The sequence below is a fragment of the Solenopsis invicta genome, chromosome 2, assembly GCF_016802725.1.
Source record: "Solenopsis invicta isolate M01_SB chromosome 2, UNIL_Sinv_3.0, whole genome shotgun sequence".
Lineage (NCBI taxonomy): Eukaryota > Metazoa > Arthropoda > Insecta > Hymenoptera > Formicidae > Solenopsis > Solenopsis invicta.
Window position 1 is genome coordinate 13,956,003 of NC_052665.1, and position 17,112 is coordinate 13,973,114.

A 17,112-nucleotide genomic window follows, 5' to 3' on the forward strand; every position below is an offset into this window, starting at 1 on the left:
TACACCTACATCTTAACCTCGCACGACTTCTCGTGATTGCAGAACGGACAATTGAACTGCGTGTCTAACGGTTGAATGGCTTTCTTCTTGCTGGGCGGTTTTCGTTTGCTTTTACGTCGACCCATCTCGTTCTTAATTCAAAATTGCGAGTATTTGAGCTAATTCAAGTGTCTAAAAAGTTGACGTAGAGATATCAGCGTCTGTATGTATACCTACGCGCTTGTGTGTACATACATACATTACATACATGTATCATACCATCAGGTTAGGTTAGGTTAATTTAATACCGCCAATATACCGATCTACGGCGCACGCGCGTATATTCTTACATACGCGCGATTTACAAAAATAATATTGCAATAAGACATGGAATTACGGTAAATCTATTTTGTGATTACTTGTTATACTCTTACGTTATACTCTTATGAACTTAATATCTGACAGTCGGTTTCATGATCTCCGATTAGTTTGATCACTCAATTAAATCCAAAAATAGTCAACTGCAACACTTAAAATTAATCGTTTTATTTTAATTTCCTTGTCTATTTTTTGCAAATTATAATTTATTTATATAAAATATAAATAATTATGTAAATGAAATTTTAAATTAATAAGTATTTTTTAATAAAAATTATTAATAAATTTAAAAATAGTTAAGTTTAAGTTTTGCAATCTACAAATTTAAATTAAACTAATTGAAGTTGGTGAAAATTTATAAATTAAAAAAAAATAAAAACGATTAATCAAGCATTATAATTGTTAATGTATTAAAAATAATAATTATATACAATATATTGAGTTATTTGCACATTTCTCGTTATAAATATTTAATAAATGTCAGAAAAAATTTGTTTTTAGTTATTCTTCTTATTTTGTTATTAAAGTTATCTTTGAGAAACAATTTTGTTATTAGATACTGGATGCGTTCCAAATCTTATTGAGAAAAGACCATTTTGTTACGTCTATTGCGTGTTCGAATCGGTTCGAATCTCGAAACGTCCACCCGAAGGAGGATCCAGTCCAGGTATTATTTTATTTTTCTTGTTCACTAAATATTAAACAAGAATAAAATATTTTATTTTTCTTTCTTACATTCTCTAAAACAAGAATAAATTTATTCTTATTTAATATTTGGAGAACAAGAAAGATAAAATAATACTTGGGAATATTCGGATGATGTTTCCGAACACAGCTTGGTGATATATGTATAAACTCTAGTATTAACACTATTGCATTGGTTTTTTTTTAGTCTGCCCGCCAGGCACTTGTATTTTGAAAGTCGAAAATTGTTTTTCAAAACGTTTCAAAATAACAAGGAATGACAAAGGATTCCTTGCAATTTGGATATCCATTTTGGGGTTAGATTATTAGAGGAAGAAAGAGAGAGATGCTCTACAGTTCGTAGTGTACTTTTTTGTCATCACGGCTGTTTGTAAGTTTTACTTCATATCTTTTATTTTATATATTATTTGTGAATATATCTCTAATTGATAACGGATAAAAACCTCATTATTGATAAATATGTTTATCACTATTGATAAATATGACTGACTAATCTTTTCAGATCTAAATGATATGTTTGCGTGGCTACAAAAACATGTGAATTTTAATAAATAATAATGGCAATAGAGCGTCAATGCAGTTATGAAGAAATTTTGAAGTGTCATCCAGAAATGACACTTGTCTCAAAGTCGCCAGTCACTTGGCAAGGCTATCTGCTTATTTCATCTTTGGTGCACCCTGCTGGTCGTACCTTGTATCCTAGAGTATGGGTGAAATTAGTTGTACCAAATTTTCCATCACTCTCCAATGTACAACTTAGCTTTGGCAAGCACATTGCTTTCCTGCGGAACAAAGAGTTCAGCAGAGAAGTGAATGAGACAATAAAGTCTGTGCAAACAGTAGTGTCATTCTTAACACGATTAGAGTCACTTATTGTAAGTATAGAATATTAGTCTATAGAATATTAGTTTCTTATTATTTTTCTATGATAATTACATAATAGCAATTATATATTTTGCAGCTTAAATATATGCAACATACGAGTACTAAAATTAATGAATATGATTTTGAATCTACGAAAGATTTTCTACAAGATATGAAAACAGCTCTTCAAAAGCCTTCTGTAAGTAAATTTGTAAAAGCATTTTTCTGTAAATTTTCACACAATCTCAATATTAGAAATAAATGTTAAAAATGTTTAATTAAAGGATGTACAATTGTCATGTGATCGGAATCTAAGCACTATCAAGTTAACTTTAAGAGGAATATCTCTTACATTGCAAAGATGTAATAATGTTGAAGTTCCCTGGAAAGTAGTACCTTCTGACATATCTGCTATTCCAGCATTTGAAGGCTTTCAAAATAACTTAACTAATTTGAGCGTTGCGATGAACAAATTCAAATGGCAAGTGGAATTATTGGAAAGAGCATGGGAGCACTTAAAAGAAATTGATGAGTAAGTAATTGCGGTATTTATATTCACTACATTTATAAAAGAAAATCATATTTATAAACTTCTGGAAAAACTTTCTAAAAATACTAATAAGCTTTCTAAAGAAAGCTTTTTAATTATCTTGTTATCGAAGCAGAATTATTAAATAATTGTTACGTTAAAGTGTTTTCATATTAAATATCTTATTACCAGGAATTGTTGGGTGATTGATCCTCTGGAACCAAATAAAAGCCATATGTACAGATGTATTCATTTGTCGCAATCCATATCTGTGACAATTACAATAGATCCAATGAATCCTACTGCTCTGCCGACAATTAAATTCTTTGGTAGTGATAACGAAGTAAAAAGACAAAAGGATGATGTTTCCAATAATATTCATGTATGTTCCATGCATAATATAAACTATAACGATTTCTCTTATGTATAACTTAAAAATTGATGCATCTTTACAGAATTGGAATCCAGATCATAGTATTTTAGAAAACCTAAGAATGTTGTTAAATATGTATGAATTTCCCGAGCAGCAGGATAGTTTGGACGATTCCAAAGGCATTTTTAGAAATCGTGAATGCGGTATATGCTTCTTTGAAAAATCAGAAACCGACGAATTGCCAAATAAGATATGCAATAATGAAAGATGCATGAAACATTTTCATTCAGCATGTTTATCAAGGGTAGGTTAGAGATTATAATATACATAATAAATTATTTCACATAAAATCATTATTGGGTATTTCAAGAAATATTTAAACAGAAAAAAAAGAATCTTTAAAAGAATATAAATAGATTACAGCACATATTACATTTGACATAGGATATTACATAAGATATACTTATTTACAATTAATTTTTTTATTACAGTGGTTACAGACAAATGCTGCAAATCAAGTTGTATTTGGTCATATCCATGGCAATTGTCCACATTGCAAGGAAAACATTTCCTGTCCCATTGAATGATACAGGTAGGTATTAATCCTTAAATTGTTTATATCTCATTCAAATATATGTATGTATGTATAATTCATGTCTTTGAGCCATTCTTTCATGGACTGGTTGAATTCTGATGTTCCACATATCAAAATTAATGTTGTCTCTGTATCATTAGATTGAAGATAATCAGCAACAAGTGCTTTGCTTAAACGACCACCGTTTATATTAAAACCATGAAGGTTGATTATCTTGTCTAAAATAATTTTTTTAAAAAAAGTAATTAAGTATGTTTTAATATTCACATAATTAAAAAAATCTTAAATCGCACTTGTATATGATTAAACATTATTAATATTTAAGTTATCAGTGTATGAAAAAATTAATATTTTAAATGCAATTATTGTAGGATTATATAAATTCTATGAATATAATTTTAATATTTAAAATTTTTTCTGTACCATGTCTTAACGTTTATCACGTACCATTTAACTGGGATAGTTGTAATGTACATTTGAAATTCCAGTAATTTGCTAAATGTGTTAACTCTTTTCTCAGAGGCAAGTGTGCTGCTGATCTAAATCCCGCAATAAGATGTATTCTCGTCAATTCAGTTTCATCATTGACAATTGCTTTAGCTACAGGATAAAGCGCTGCTATTCCTGAGCCAATACTAAACATGACAATCTGCCTAAAACTATTGTAACAGTATGTTGATCCATGAGAAGGCTTATTTTTATTTATCTACATTTTACGCACCTGTTAATTTCATATGTGAAATCTCCATAAGGTCCTCTGATATCAATTGTACTGCCAATTAGTGCATTTTTCAGAAGCAAACTGAATTCACCATGTTTATACAATTTTATTAAGAAAACTAAACTTCTGTATGTCCAAGTAATTGGGGTATACGGTCGAGATTTACTCCAGGAATGTAGCATAACATACTGGCCAGGTGTGAGATGCAATCCCACATTATTTTCTATTTTGCATTCTATATATAAAGTATTTTTTATGATATATTCTATGATTTTTCATATACAATCATTGCATTAATTTAAGAATAAAAATTTTTTAGCTTTCTAAATTTAGTTAGGTTTGTATTGTTAACAGTATTGTACTTAATAGGTTATTATATTTTTTTAATAATTTTTGGATTATTGTGCTTTTATTAATTATTTGTATTACATTTAATGTAGTTTATTACATTTATTCTTAAGTTAATAAAAATATAATACCTGGATATTCCAAAGTCATTAAAAAATAATCTTCTGATGCATCGGATATATCTGTGATAACAAATGCTTTATAAGATAAAAGAGATAATAAGTTGTCTGGTGTTTTAACTTTCATCCGCGTCTTTCTATTTTCCCATTGCCTTAGCAGTGCTTTGTGTACATCAAAGACGCATGGCGTGCAGCCACTAGCACAACAATCTTCTTCTAATGGCGTTTTGGGTCTGTCATCGTCATTATCATAATCGTTATAATTATCTAAACTCATTTTGCACAAGTTTCTTATTACGCAATAAAAATCTACAAAGGCACAAATAGAAGTTAACCAAACTATTATACAGAACAAAATTTAATAATACATAGAACGTACGAAGGTATAATAACTACTGCAAAATTTATTTTTACTTAGACATTTTATCAGTAGATTTACACAGAAAAGCATTTCATTTTATTTTACGTCAACATACTTGCAAGAAAATTATATTATAAAGCTCAATTGTCACACTGGAGATAGCAGACGAAAGAATCACACACGTGTAGCGGACCACGTGACTATATCGTCATACTCGTAGTTACAAAATGCAATACAGGGCGCTGTTGGGATCAAAATATATTTTAATGTTTTCATGATAAATTGCATTAAAGAATGTGAATTGAAAAATTATTTGGAGTTTAATCAGAACGCGAAATAGATTAAAATAAAAATTAGATGCGACGGAATTCCAATCTTCAATTCGCAATTTCCAATGAGTAATCCGACATGGGCAATGGGCAAAACGATACCATATACTCCTGTAAAATACATCTCTCGATACGCTACTTCGGAGTCGTTTGACTGCGCGTGCGCAGAAAAATTCGTTCTCGCGTTTGCCACGCGCGAACCGCGCGCTGGCGTATTTACAAGGCTGCGGCCGCAGCTTGACGATCCTACCGTCGTGGTGCGGCGATCGGTCGCATACCGTGCATTCCGGCGTAATGCCCGAACGCACGCGGCGGCGGGCGCGGGCGGGGGCGGAGGCGGGATGAGGAGGGCGCGGAGGAGGAACGTTGGGGAGAGGGAGGACGGAGGACGAATAGCCGAGGCTGCCTGTCGTGTCAAACGGGCCGTGCCGTGCGCGCGCGCGTCCACCCGCCCGCATACCATTAGATTTCGGTGGTTTTCAATGGAAACAGGCACCCGGCCGCGGTACGACGCGCCGACGACGTGAGAGTGCCGTGCGATCGACGTGACGTTTAACCGGGGTGTCAGCCGCGCGCGCGACAACGACGTTTAACTGTCACGGCGCGAAACCTGCGTGTTTTTCGCAGGTGCGGCGAGACGCAGTCCCGGCCTCGCGACGACGGCGACGACGACGACGACGACGACGTCGGAAACAACGGGAGTCGCGCGGGTGAGTACAACATAATAACGCATACGCAACACAACAGCGAGTGAGCGAGCGAGCGTGCACGGGTATGCGCGCGCGCGCGCGCGCGCGTAAAATACCCGCACGCACTGTCAAATAAAGACGACGCGGCGGGAATAAACGACGTGCCGGCGTGGTCTTCCCCGAGGAATGCCGCGCGCGTATTCGCCTCGCCGCTCTTGCTTCCTCGCGCTTTCTCTCTTTCTCTCTCCCTCGCTCCCTCGCTCCTTTTCCCTCTTTTTCGTCCTCTCTTTTTCCCATCTCTTTTTGCATTCTTCTACGCTACGCCGCATTCCTCTATTGATTCCCCGCGAATGTCGAGAGACGCGCCGCGCGGCGGTGGCGCCGACGGCGACGATCGCGAGGAGTAGCGCGCTCGACCCGTCATCGTCGCCGCCGCCGCCGCCGCCGCCGATGGTTTTTTACTCCGTGACCCTTGAACCATCGGCGATTCGCACGTTTAAAAGTAATCGCCTCGTGCGAGCGCGAGGTGATCAGCCGTTTCCAAGAAAGAGAAAGAAAGAGAGAGAAGAACAAACATACGCATACGTCGGAAAGGCGCGCGAGAGTCGGCAGCTCTTTGCTGAGGAATTTCGCAGCAGGTACGCGATATCCATTGCATCGCCCCCGCGAAATCGTCCTGAGAAAGTCAAACGAGAACGGCACTCCTGAGAACGGCACTCCTGACGAACGACGTTGACGTTTCGTCCGCGTCTCGGAATTTCGCGGCGAGTTCCGCTTTCGTCGGAAGAAACCGTCCACATTATTTGTGATTGGTGTTTCGTTTATACAAAATTGAAATATTTCTGTTAAATTAATATATTGCACGATACACTCCAATGTTTGTGTTGATTTAACGAAACACGAATGTTAGAAAGTAGCACAAATTTTATGTAAAAAATTGATATTTTTTTCAGTAAAATTATTATTTATAATATGTTGACATATAATTTATTTCTTATCTTGGAATTTACGTTTCAAAACTGCATTATTTTGATACAGTTCTAATATATATTTATCCCAAAATCGTATTATTTTAATAGAAAGAAATGTGTTGAATATTAATTTAACACAAAATATTTTAATAACACATATTTTAATCACATTAATGTTTAATTAACGAAGACCATTTTTTAACTCAACTACAAAATGTTTTCTACTATAGTTTTCTAGTGCAGTTCTCTATTCGCATAGAACTTCAGTGGAAAACTGTAGTAGAAAACGACGAGATCAATACGAATTGATTGACGCATGATGATGATTCGCGCCCTTTGATCTCGTCGAAAAAAATCGCTGCGCCAGCAAATCGGCACGAGTGGTAAACAGTGCGAATATCCGTTTATTCGCGCTATCGCGAATATCGCGATTAGCGAATCACGCTACACGCGTCTGGCGCTAGCTAGGAGAAACGAGAGAAACGAACGTCGTCGGCGCGACATACGAGTACGTATATACGCACGTGCCCTCCGCGTATCGCGAGATCCGAATTCCACCGCGGCGTCACGGAGATCGCGCGAAGTACGCACGCATTTCTTAAAATGGTGATGCTTGAAGTCACGGCGGTCGGAATTCCGCCGCGGAATTCTTCTCGGTGGAATTCGTCGAGGCTGGTGTATGATTTTGAATACGTACAGATTTTCGCGAACGGACGAACAAACGAGAACGAATCCTTGCGTTTTTATTCGCGATGACTCGCGTAGAGTTTATCACGTGCACGAAATCTTTTTTTTTTTACTTCATACTTTATACCTATGCTTTTATTATCTTCTCTACATTAAAATTGTGTGTTTCGTAAGTGCATAAAATTTAGAAATTTAGAAAGTGCACTAGACGCGGAGGAATTTATGAGAGATTGAATCGACGAAAGCACCGGACTTTGTTCTCTTCCAAATGAAGACAGATGTTTCGTGGCTATAATCTCTCTGCCGGATGTTCTAACAAAAAACTTCATGAAGTCAGATCAGATATTTAAGTAACTATTTTTCTCTTTACTTTTAATAAGATTTTAAGTAAAATACATTCAATTTTATTTTATTCTCCTTTCTGAAGTTGCGACTTTTGCAAATGCACAAAATTTAAAAATTCTGGAAATTCACTCAACATGACAATATTTATGAATGATTGAATCTATGAAAGCACCGGGCTTTGTTTCTTTCAAATGAAGATAGATGTTTCTTGACTAATTATCTGTCGGATGTTTTAATGGAAAACTTATCATGAAGTCAGATCAGATATAAATAACTTCTCTTTATTTTCAATAAGATTTGAAGTAAAATACATTCGATTTTAACTTTTCCTTGTTCCTGAAATTTCAACTTTTGCAAATGCACAAAGTTTAAAAATTTTGAAAATGCACTGGACATTTATGAGAGATTAAATCTACGGGAACATCAAACTTATTCTTCCAGATGAAGATAGATGTTTTCGATTTTATTATCGGATATTTAAGTATCTCCGTTTCTTCACTTATAATAATATGTAAAATAATATATTTAATTTTATTAACTTGTCCTTTCTAAAATTGGAACTTTCACAAATACACAAAATTTGGAAATTTAGAAAGTGCACTAGACGTGATGACATTTACAAAAGATTAAATCTATGAAAGCAACGGACTTTGTTTTCTTTCAAATAAATGTGGATGTTGTTTGGCTGCCTTCCTGCCAGGTGTTTTAATAGAAAACTTGCCATGACATCAGAACAGATATTTAATTTAATTTTGTATTTTTTTTATTTATAATTTGCTTCCTTTTTTTACTTTCGATAACACTAGAACATAACAGCGCAAAAGCATGAAAACGTATTTACAACTTTGTTTTTGCGTGTTTATCGTATACTTTTTATCATATTTCTACATTCCCGTAGAAAAGCAGTCTTGTACACGTATTATGGCAAATAGAAGAGAAACGATTAGCTCTCGACGTTACGTTTGTCGGCGCGTAAAAATTCCGTGGAACGCGTTCGCGTTTGGAATTCCATCGGGTGCGTCGAACTTTTCTCAAGTGATCATGCCGATCTTTGTTTGGGGAGTCGTTGCAACGTCTTATAGAACGTTGGTTTACAATAACCAAATAAATAAAAAGGGAGCAAAGCATTTCAAGCAAAGTGTCCTTCGCTCTCGAAAATTTCTTTGTCGAGCACCTTCGCACGTTCCATTCATTCCATTTCTAAAATTTTATTGTGCCTCTTCATCACTCCGTCACAACGGAATTCTTGAGGTTCTTACTGTCACGTACCGCGACGTTATTGTTTTTCTTGGCTGACAGTCGATTTGTTAACTTTGCGAACGCTTAAGTAGAAATCTACGTAACACACATCGCATCGCTTTGTCATCAGACGTTTTCTCGGCAAGTCGGCCGTAAAACGTTACGTGTACATTATTCGGTTTCTTTCTACTTTTTCGCGTAATCCCGATAAAATGCATCTGTGTAAATTGTATAAAAATTGGGGTTTCACATTTCATTTCGCGTTTCATTGAAACGAGGATACTTGCGGCAAAACAGAGTGAGAGAGACAGTTTTAAGACGAGAAATTTAAATGTATAAGCAGACTTTATGTAACTCTCAATTGAAATTTTTTTTACGAGTTTCTCAACGAAAAAACGGTCGATGAGAAATCTCGATCAGTTTCGAGATCTCATATTTTCGAGCTCCGCAGTCGCGTGTATAATCGCCCGCATACCACGTGCTATTCAGTGCGTATATATACATATATATATATACGTACGTGTGTATATACGGGGTGTACGTATCTGAATCATTCTGTCTTAAAGTGAAAACTGCTCCAAGAATTTATCCAGGCGAAAACTTGGGATTCGGCGAAAAAATTCACAATTTTCAATATCCTAATAAATAAATCACTATTAATATCAACTTCTTTTAAAGATAAGTTTCTCTTATTTGTAGTAGTAATGATTGTGGTGCAGAGTGTCTGTTTTTCGTGTCAAAGACCCGGGTTCCAATCTGACTGATCGATTGAAACATCTGATTTTATTCGATCGTTATCGCCCTAGAAGGGAAGATAATGGCAAACTACCGAGAGTATCTTGCCATGACAACGCCTCTAAATTAGGCCGTTCGTAACCGATGTTTAAATAGGATTGCCATGTGTTTGGAATTTTCGGGAAAGTTTCGGAATTTGTCAACTTTCTCTCTCTCTCTCTCTCTCTCTCTCTCTCATCCTGTGTCCAGTAATTGAAGTCCCGGAAATGCATAATTTTAACGAAATCCAAAATTTCTCATATTTTGATCAATTGCAACCGCGATACTTGCATTAAAGATTTATACGAAATTATGATTTACACACTCACTCACTGAGAGAAAAGATTTTGTTAATTCAACAAATATCAGTATCTGTAACAGATATGATCTGTTGTTACTGTCTCTACAAATATTTGTTACAGGTACTGATATTTGTTAAAAACAAAATTTTTTCTCTCAATGGCAAGCGCGTCCACAGCACTGTGTTGTGTTTTGTGTATAGATCTCTTCAAAGTTTTCTTTCTAAATAATCAGAAAAAACTTTTAAGAAAACTGTTTGTCTCAGTTTTCAACTTGTTTTTCTATTTTGAAAAAAATTATTTTAGTTTAAAATGTGATAAAAAAATGATTACATTATATGGTTTATGTAGAGACATTAATTGATACAAGATTTAACTCAAACACTTTAATAATCCATTGGAAATGTTGATTTGTATCACATACCCTGTATTTGTATCACGAATTTAAAAGTATGTCAAATTTAAACTGTAAAGCTGTATAGAAAAGTGCAGCATGAATTGTAGCTTTATTTCTAAATTTCTTTAAAAAAAATTCCTTCTGTAATAAATGTATAACATGTATATTAACATGTTAAACGACTTTTCAATGTACTTACCTTATATTTAAAAATATCGTATATTCGAACATCTTTGTAGATAATTCACATAAAAATCATATTTAAAGACCATTCGTAATTGAACAAATATAAGTTTCTGTTATTTGTAACCTTAATTCTAAATTTTTTTCAAAGACTTTATAACTGTATACACTGAGAAAAAATATATTACAACTAAAAAAATATGTATACGACTGTAAACGCATTTTTAAAATTTTAGTACATTTTTTCTCAGAGTATAAATGTTTATATTAACGTTGTTGAACAACTTCTCGACATTAATAGCATTTCTTTCAGTTTAGTTTCTGAAATCTGCCTTTTTCTTTAAAGATCAATAACTTTGGAACACCCTATATATCCGATCGAATCTTTGGTCAAGATAACACGTGGGAATCTGTCGATCGAGTGGTTAGAGCGGCGTGCGTGACGTTAGTCGAGAGGTGTGAAGATTCACCGTTCTATGGATCACACACCGTTAATTTAACGCTCTCGGTAATCAAATTAAACACGTACGTTCTAAATTCTTGCAGCAACTTTAATAAAAATCCAAGTTAAAAGAAATTTAGTAAACAGTATCTAATCAATTTTAATTTGTTTAACATCTTTGTTGATGTTCATTATCCATGTTTCTTAAGTTTAATACTTAAGTTCAATATTTTTTTTATATTTCTAATTGGTTCTTAATTATTTTAAATAATACAAGATGGTACTCTTAAAACAGTTTAGTAATAGCTATCAAATATTATCGGTAAAATAGTACCAATGAAATATTTGGTTAATGTAAATAAAAATAATTTTACTTTTCTAAATATTTAGTAGACGTTATTAAATTTTGTTATATTTTTTAAATGTTTAGAAAAGTAAAATTATTTTTTGTTATATTAAATATTTAATTGGCATTATTTCACTCAACCTTTGATAGCTATTATCAAACTCTTTTTTTACGGTATAAGAACAAGAAAAAATTATATAAATATGAAGGTGTGAATTCTCACAGTTCTTTCAACAAAATAAAAATACAATTGAAAAGAATCGAACGAGTTATATTTAGAATTGATTTAGATAAACAACAATCGTTTATTCGTCGGTTTGGCATCGTTAGAAATTCAATCTGTGAAAGGATCAGATTCGTTCCCGGAATTGATTCGATTGCGGAAGAGTGTGAAGTAAAAATATTTATAAGTGGATTACAGCAGAATTTTGCGTATATGACGCGTGTTGAAAGGATTACGCATTCGAATTCCGACGTTCTTATACCGATTCGCATTTACTAAACGCACGTCATTCGCGCACAATGACGTTGCATTATGCACAACGACTCTCGCGTTCACGCGATACACTTTATTCGGACCGTCCTTTCGTTTAAATAGCATGTTGGCTGACGACGCTGTGATTCATAAAGCGTTTACACTATGCGGCGCCACTCGTGTAAAATTGAGAGGAAGGGGCACGGCCGAGGAACGGCGCACCTTTATAAACCAGATTCATCCTCTCAACCTTATCGCGTTGCTTTATCACTCGAGAAACTCGACAAATATGACAGCGCGCGGAATTGGGTGGTGTCTTGTTGATCGAAGGATTTTTTTTTAATATATAAAAGCTGTATAAAGTTTATATAAAGATTTAAAAGACGTTTAAAGAATTACAAACTATAATTCTTGAAATTACGTGTCATATCAAAAAATGTTTTAGACAAGTTGTATGGTACCCCTGAAGGGAACAAACAATAGTAAAATCAACCATCAATCATTTTTTTAACGTTGTATGAAGATCGCTATTTTTTGAACAGAATGACATGATTTTTATTGCACAATATGATTCATCCAATTATTTTGCATATAAAAATATTACTGAGCACGTATTATGGAACTGTTCGGAATGGATTTCGGAAATTTGTTTCCCCTAAAAAACACAATAGAAAAGGGAATAATTTTATAATTCCGATCGAAATTTGGAACAGTTTTATATCCGGTTATCGAAAAATTTACGAGATATTTTATTCTAACATATTTCGACACAATATATAAAATATCTCAAAAAACAAGTTCACTTTTATGTACAAAATAATGCAATATATCAAGTAGTGTAAAGAAAAGACATAACTACCCTGTGCATAATAGCTAATAATTATTAATAATTCAACAAAATGGCAATTAAGGTTGTTAAGAAATTTTTTTAATAATAATACATAATTGAAGTTGTAATTTCTAATCTTGTAATTTGAGAATTTTAATTTCATAATTTCGCAGTTTTTAAATTATCTTTTTATCCATTTTTTTACTTAACTTTAATTCTAACGAAATTGAACATCTTAACTTGAGGAATAATGAGGAATTAAAAAACAAATTAATAAATTAAAGAAGAACGAAGTAAGTTTTATTTCCATCGGCTCGCGCAAAATGCAGTTTGCAGCTCACTAAAGAGAACGAAGCATAAGCCAAAACACCGGAAAGAACAGAGCGTGCAAAGCGGTAAGGAGGTGGATAAAAGTTGTTTATATTGTTATGATGAAATCGTGATGTCGACCGTACGGTAGTGTTGCGAGAAGCGGGAAAAGCACGCGAGGAGGATGAGGAGGAATGAGAGAGGTCGCGTTTCAAATAGCAATGGCTTTGAACCAGCCACAGTTCTTCCTTCCTCTCTCTCTCTTCTCTCTCTCTGCCTCTCTCTCTTTCTGTCTCTCCCTTTTCAAATTTGAAAATATCGTCTCTCTTACTGTTTGTAGAATATCAGAGTGAAAAGCGAAAGTAAACATATCAGGTTTTTTTTTCTTGAGAGAAATGTTTACTATTAAAGAAGACTTATGGATGGCAGAAATGGACTTATTATTTTTAAAAATATCAAATTTTCATACGGGAAGACAGTAATGTTAAATTAAATATTGAAATATTTATAAAACGTTTACAAGTTACGTATTTTTCTATTCATATCAAACGTATCTTAAACTTCTACACACTATCTTGTTTTTCACTGCTTAATCAGATCTCGGTCACTAGGTGAATGATTGTATTTTGATAGGACTTGATATTTTGGGTGGACTTTAAAAATCTGACAAAATTCAGGTATTTAGAAGTTTGAACATTTATAGGAATTATACCCGAAACATTTCTTACTTTTTTGTGCATGTTCAAATTTGAAGGCAAACTGCACCGTTACAATAAAAAATTTATAACTTTTTTATACGTGCATTAAAAAAATTCTTTTAGCTTTAAACAGTCAAAGGTTTAGTATTTACGAAAACAAATAGTGTAATAATGTCTGCTTAAAAAAAATATATAATTATTTGATAACCTGAAATGGTTAATATTGATCTTTCATCACACACTTTCTGAATTTTTTTAAAAGTTCTACTCGTATATCGTAATTGAAATTTAATATAGTTAAGTGAATAAATGATAGGTATGATAATGATGAGGCATTAACCTTTTATTCATGACATTAAGTATATATTAAGTGTGTATTAAGCATTTATTATCAAGTGTTTATTTCGTTTATCTGTGTTTTTCTGCCTTAAGACATATCGAAAAAATATCAAGTAGTTAATCATTAAATTGCATTCTTGAGGATTTATGCCATCATTCTGGAATTTTTTCAGATATTAATATACAACTTTCAATTTTTGTAACTTAAGAAGGATAATTAAAAAATATTGAAAGAAATCAATATGTGTGGAAGGATAATTAAGTAACTTTTTTTAATAATAAATTTCTTTGTTGAAAATTTTCGCAGTTAGTGATTGATTTAATGAAAAAGGAAGCTATTTAAATCGTGACTATTTCATTTTTTAATATATTTTAGCAGTTAAATTTTAAGTCTTCTTCGGTAACATGAAATTTGATCTCATAGATTGCAATGAGGATCTTTGATGGGTAAAGTAAATACTTTTTTTTTTATTCGGGATTATATAAAAATATAAAAAAATTCTAGTTGCCCTTGACCAAGTAACTGGATACAGTGGATACTGGCGTCTTTGTACGCGCACAATGCTATCACTAAGTTTTTTTTTAGGAGGGGATAGTGAACCTTGCCATTTAACCGTTTTCTTAAAATTTACAATCAAAATGTCAACTGTGTTTTAAAAGAACCTACACAATGTTGCCGATAGAAGATTAAATGTATCTTGAAACTTATTACAGAAATATCAATTATTTTATTAGATTTTATTAAAGAAGTTAATTTAAAAGAAGTTAATCACTTAGTAATTTAAAAATTATCAATGAAATATTTTGTTAAGGAAAAACATCGACTCTAAATTCCTCTGACGATACGTCGCTGAAAATTATAACGGCAGCATTGTAGCATCTAATTAAAGCGATTATCAATCGGTGTTAACATGCTATGCGAACGCGAACGTGTCGATGCCATTGCTAGATATACGTGGCGCGAGAAGAGGTCCCGCGAGAGGAGTGTCGCGGGGGTGGGGGTCTTCCCGCGAGAGGGGGGCGCCGATGGTGAGGGGTCCGCATTCCACAGACAATGTCACGTTTTTTAATCCTCGTTTTACTTTATTTGCACCGCCTTCGTGAAGAAGGCCCAAACAGTTAAAGTTCGACTTTTGTCCCTATACAGAGCGTCAGATTTTGCGACGTGGAAGCGCAGACGAGGACGATAAGGACAACATATCCTTGCCGCAAAAACGACAACGAGAAAGGGAGCATTGCAGTGAAGGGAAAGTTGAGGATCCAGAAACTGTTCTGAGGGGTGAGCAAGATTCACGCGAGGGTAGCACGTGACGGGCGGAAAATAGAAGTGGAAGAGGAGAAAAAAGCAGTTCAAACGAACGGAACGAACGAAGGAAGATATGTCCGCTGTCGAGAGTGCCTTGGACGTCCTTTCCAGAGCGGCGACAATGGTCCAAGGTCAGTTTATATCTTTTGGAATTTTATTTCTTGGCTCATTTTGCGGGTACTGATGATACGAATGATAATGTAAAACGTTCCAAGTAAGTTCGATGAAAGGAAAAATTAAAAGACAACTTTGTCCCCTTTTAAATGTTGTAGAATCTAATCTTTTTTTGTCGCTATAAATGCATACCAAGAAATATAGTACAAGATTGTTGGTAATAATAATTGTTTTTGTTAATAATAATAATATATGTTAAGTCACGTCATTCTCAAAATTACATACTCGGAGATTTTTTTATTTCCGTGCTGACAGTCATGAAAAAAAAAATTCTGTCAGAAGAAAAAATATGTCAGATATTTCAAAAGGGAAAAGAAATTCAATAATGGAAACAAAGACGCCTTTAAGAATTAGGAATTATTTCACCGGATTTATTTTGTATTGTAGACCGTGTATGACTGTATTGTCATTCACAGAACTTCTTTCATGTCTTTTTTATGTCTCATTCTTTCGTGTCTCTGTTCGTGTACCTAATTCTTCTTTGATCTACTTTCTCGAGAAAATGCATTTTTCTAGAGAAAATTGCTTTACCTTCCATTTCGAAAATGTCGAATATCAATGTTTGATGGATGGAAATGCAAGTATAGAGACATAACTCGACAAATGAAACATAATACGATTAAAATTCGCGCGGTATGCACGGACTTCAGAAACGACGACAAAACTACTCGACATGCCGCCAGCATTCCTCGCATAATTTGTTCAATAGTCATTCTATATTTTACGCGCGTGCACGACGACGTTAACGAAGGCTCATTCGTATGCAAGTTGAAGCGAATCGCCGTGGGTATCGCTATTATTATCGCGGGCGCCGAGTTATAATGCAACGTGCTATTACCTGACATAAATTCGCGATCGTAACATACTGTCACAATCCGCCGCAATCTTTTTTACATGGAATCGATCGCGTGATCGCGGGTGAGCAATCGCATTCTTAGCTTCGTATTCAATTGTCCGCCTTACGAAATCCTCTTTACAGAATGGTCCGAACATTCAGTGCGAATACTGGAATTAAAAGTACAGACGAAGGCATTTTAGTTACAATAACAAAATATTTGAAAGGTAAATGAGAGTAGGATGCATTGTGAACTTTAGAAAATTCCAAATTATTATATTTCTCTACTAGTTAAAACTTTTCAATAAAAACTGCCATTTTTTAATATATTTATTCGGAAAGAAAAATGGGACATGATAGAATATAAATAGCATAGTGTATATTTTTTCTGATTGTTCATTCTAACTCGGATAATGTCGATTGTCTTGATTAAAAGAATATTAATTCGATTTGATTAATGAGTTTGAAATAAGG

At 34.0% G+C, this 17,112-nt stretch overlaps 3 protein-coding genes across 6 annotated transcripts in view; 1 reads left to right on the top strand and 2 right to left on the bottom strand.

Annotated features, from left to right (window-relative positions):
* LOC105197373 (transcription elongation factor 1 homolog) overlaps nucleotides 1-234 on the bottom strand; it is a 1,617-nt gene extending 1,383 nt beyond the window's left edge. The window contains exon 1 of the mRNA XM_011163685.3: nucleotides 10-234. Coding sequence (XP_011161987.1) covers nucleotides 10-125 — 116 coding nt within the window. The 5' untranslated portion in view covers nucleotides 126-234. The remainder of the gene's footprint in view (nucleotides 1-9) is intronic.
* LOC105197372 (E3 ubiquitin-protein ligase FANCL) overlaps nucleotides 1-15,699 on the top strand; it is a 19,353-nt gene extending 3,654 nt beyond the window's left edge. The window contains exons 1-10 of one of the 3 annotated variants that reach the window (XM_039458648.1): nucleotides 247-377; nucleotides 914-1,024; nucleotides 1,250-1,432; nucleotides 1,565-1,937; nucleotides 2,024-2,125; nucleotides 2,211-2,458; nucleotides 2,648-2,837; nucleotides 2,911-3,132; nucleotides 3,320-3,420; nucleotides 15,471-15,699. In XM_039458648.1, the coding sequence (XP_039314582.1) occupies nucleotides 1,620-1,937; nucleotides 2,024-2,125; nucleotides 2,211-2,458; nucleotides 2,648-2,837; nucleotides 2,911-3,132; nucleotides 3,320-3,415 (1,176 nt within the window). In that variant the 5' untranslated portion in view covers nucleotides 247-377; nucleotides 914-1,024; nucleotides 1,250-1,432; nucleotides 1,565-1,619 and the 3' untranslated portion in view covers nucleotides 3,416-3,420; nucleotides 15,471-15,699. Of the gene's footprint in view, nucleotides 1-246; nucleotides 378-913; nucleotides 1,025-1,249; nucleotides 1,433-1,564; nucleotides 1,938-2,023; nucleotides 2,126-2,210; nucleotides 2,459-2,647; nucleotides 2,838-2,910; nucleotides 3,133-3,319; nucleotides 3,421-3,943; nucleotides 4,715-15,470 lie in introns of those variants that run through there. The other 2 variants (XM_039458646.1, XM_026131225.2) reach the window with 2 other exon arrangements.
* On the bottom strand, nucleotides 3,163-6,280 carry LOC105197371 (NADH-cytochrome b5 reductase-like). 2 transcript variants are annotated; one of them, XM_039458666.1, is made up of 4 exons: nucleotides 4,624-6,280; nucleotides 4,145-4,379; nucleotides 3,871-4,076; nucleotides 3,163-3,641 (listed from the first exon to the last, which is right to left on the bottom strand). In XM_039458666.1, exons 1-4 carry the CDS (start codon nucleotides 4,886-4,888, stop codon nucleotides 3,451-3,453), a joined length of 897 nt encoding a protein of 298 aa, XP_039314600.1. In that variant the 5' UTR covers nucleotides 4,889-6,280; the 3' UTR covers nucleotides 3,163-3,450. The 2 variants fall into 2 exon arrangements, with proteins under 2 accessions (XP_039314600.1, XP_039314597.1); XM_039458663.1 differs by having other exon boundaries at nucleotides 3,451-3,641; nucleotides 3,871-4,082; nucleotides 4,624-6,277.
* Nucleotides 15,700-17,112: the final 1,413 nt, after the last annotated feature.